Below are 1,935 nucleotides of genomic sequence, written 5' to 3'. Positions count from 1 at the left end.
CCACCTGGTAGTGACTCTCACACCGAACCTCTGCTTAAAGCTGCAGCATCTGACCTAAAAAAATAAATTTTACATACGTATTAAAACTTTCGCTGTCCTAACATGTCCTACTAGCAGTAATCAGCTAGCCGCCATGCTAACAGGAAGTTTTCATTCAGTAACTCTGGATTGTTTATTGTAATGAAACCTGTTTTTGCCTTTGAATGTTAAGTTTTATACTTGGAAAAAGTTATTAAAAACAAGTTTTTGTCTAAATTAAGGTGAATTCATGGTTCCTTTTTCCACATAATGTAACCGTAGTGCTTATGATTAAAAAAATAATAATTATGTGATTGGTATCGGTGATCGGCCCTCATGGGTGATCGGTATCGGTATCGGGAGGAAAAAACCTGATCAGCACATCTCTACTGTTCATCATATAAAATAAATATTCTGCAGAAAGTTATTATTTTTTTGCTGTCTGACAATGAAAAACCGTACTCTTTGTAAACAGCTTTGTTCAAAAAACGTGTCGAACCTTGCTTGCTTGACAGAATAATCAGCTTACAGGCAGCATAATTAAATTATTAAAATACTGCTTTGCAGTTAATATGACAAAATAAGATCAGACAGAGCAATTCAGCGCTGTAATGAGAACTAGTGAACCATTTCTACAAAAAAAAAAAAAAAAAAAAAGATTCATGAAGATATTCAACTCTGCCTGGCAAGACACTGAAAAGCTGTAGAGTTATCTCCCTCTGCTGAAACACAGAGACCAGGAGCACTTAAAGAAAGTTTCTTAAAACATGAATGTATGGGGGGCACTGATGATGTTGCAGGTGGCACATCAAAATCAAAAGTCATGAAAGAATATTAGTGATTTTGCAATAAGGGCATACCGTAACAGGGAGCATCTAGAGATGAAAATGTTAGTTAGCATCTTTTTTTTTTTACATTACCGACATAAACAGTTTCTGTGGCTAAAAAATAATAATCATAAACCTTAGTTGTATAATAGGTGTATTTTCCGTTCACCTGTATCCCTCATTGGATTCCTCGGCTTCTTCCCTGGGCTCCTCACCAGGATCGTCCTCCTCTGTGCTGTCTGCTGGTTGGCTGTCGAAGTTGCTGTCGGGGGCGTCGCCGCTGCTCTGATCCAGCCAATCGGCGACCTGCTTGAGCGCACACTCGACGGTGGACACCAGCGTCTGAACGGCTTCCAGCTCCTGCGAGGAGGGGTAGATGGTGGAGTGCTTCGCCATGACATGGCGGTCATCGTTGCTGAAGGAACGGAAGGACCTCTGAAAATGAGGACAGACAACTTCCTTAGCCACTCAGAGAGGATGAAAAAATAGACAGAAAACTAAATTAAATGAAAACCTGCTTGAGGACACTTTTTTCTTTCATTATAAAGAAAACAGCTAAGTTGGGCTGCAACTAATTATTGTTTTATTAACAGATTATTCTATCGATGATTCTGATAGTTCAACCAGTTGAAAAAATTGAAACAACTTGAACTTTTTTTAATACAATATTATAAACACATTAAACAATGTGAATTAAATTATTTTGCTGCAATATAGCATTACCTTAGTGATTTTGAACCAAGTGAAGCTAAAGCTACACATCAGATGAGTTGACAGACAAAGATGTTTTCATCTTAAATGCAAAATGCAGATATGTTTTGTACAGTTTTGACTTAATTACTGCTCTGAAAATGTTGTTTTTTCAGAAATTCATCTTTGAGTTTGTTAACGATTAATCGACTACTAAATTAATTGGCGATTATTTCAATAATTGATTCATTGCGATTAATCCAATTGATCCGATTAATTGTTTCAGCCTTACGGCTAAGGATGAAAACTGCAGGAGCATTTCTTGTTGCTGACACAGCATACAGTGCAACTTTTTTTATGAATAGGAAGCCTGTGAGAGCTCACCAACCCAGAGACATAC

General features: G+C 37.4%; 1 protein-coding gene across 7 annotated transcripts in view; it reads right to left on the bottom strand.

The window, feature by feature from the left end:
• strbp (spermatid perinuclear RNA binding protein) overlaps nt 1-1,935 on the bottom strand; it is a 103,867-nt gene that overhangs the window by 39,647 nt on the left and 62,285 nt on the right. For all 7 annotated transcript variants that reach the window (XM_015034041.1, XM_015034063.1, XM_015034036.1 and 4 more), the window contains one exon: nt 1,015-1,280. In XM_015034041.1, coding sequence (XP_014889527.1) covers nt 1,015-1,280 — 266 coding nt within the window. The remainder of the gene's footprint in view (nt 1-1,014; nt 1,281-1,935) is intronic.

Source organism: Poecilia latipinna, unplaced genomic scaffold, assembly GCF_001443285.1.
Source record: "Poecilia latipinna isolate Pla-1442-1.1 unplaced genomic scaffold, P_latipinna-1.0 Scaffold16, whole genome shotgun sequence".
Classification (NCBI taxonomy): Eukaryota; Metazoa; Chordata; class Actinopteri; order Cyprinodontiformes; family Poeciliidae; genus Poecilia; species Poecilia latipinna.
This window is presented reverse-complemented; position numbering and strand designations above follow the sequence as displayed.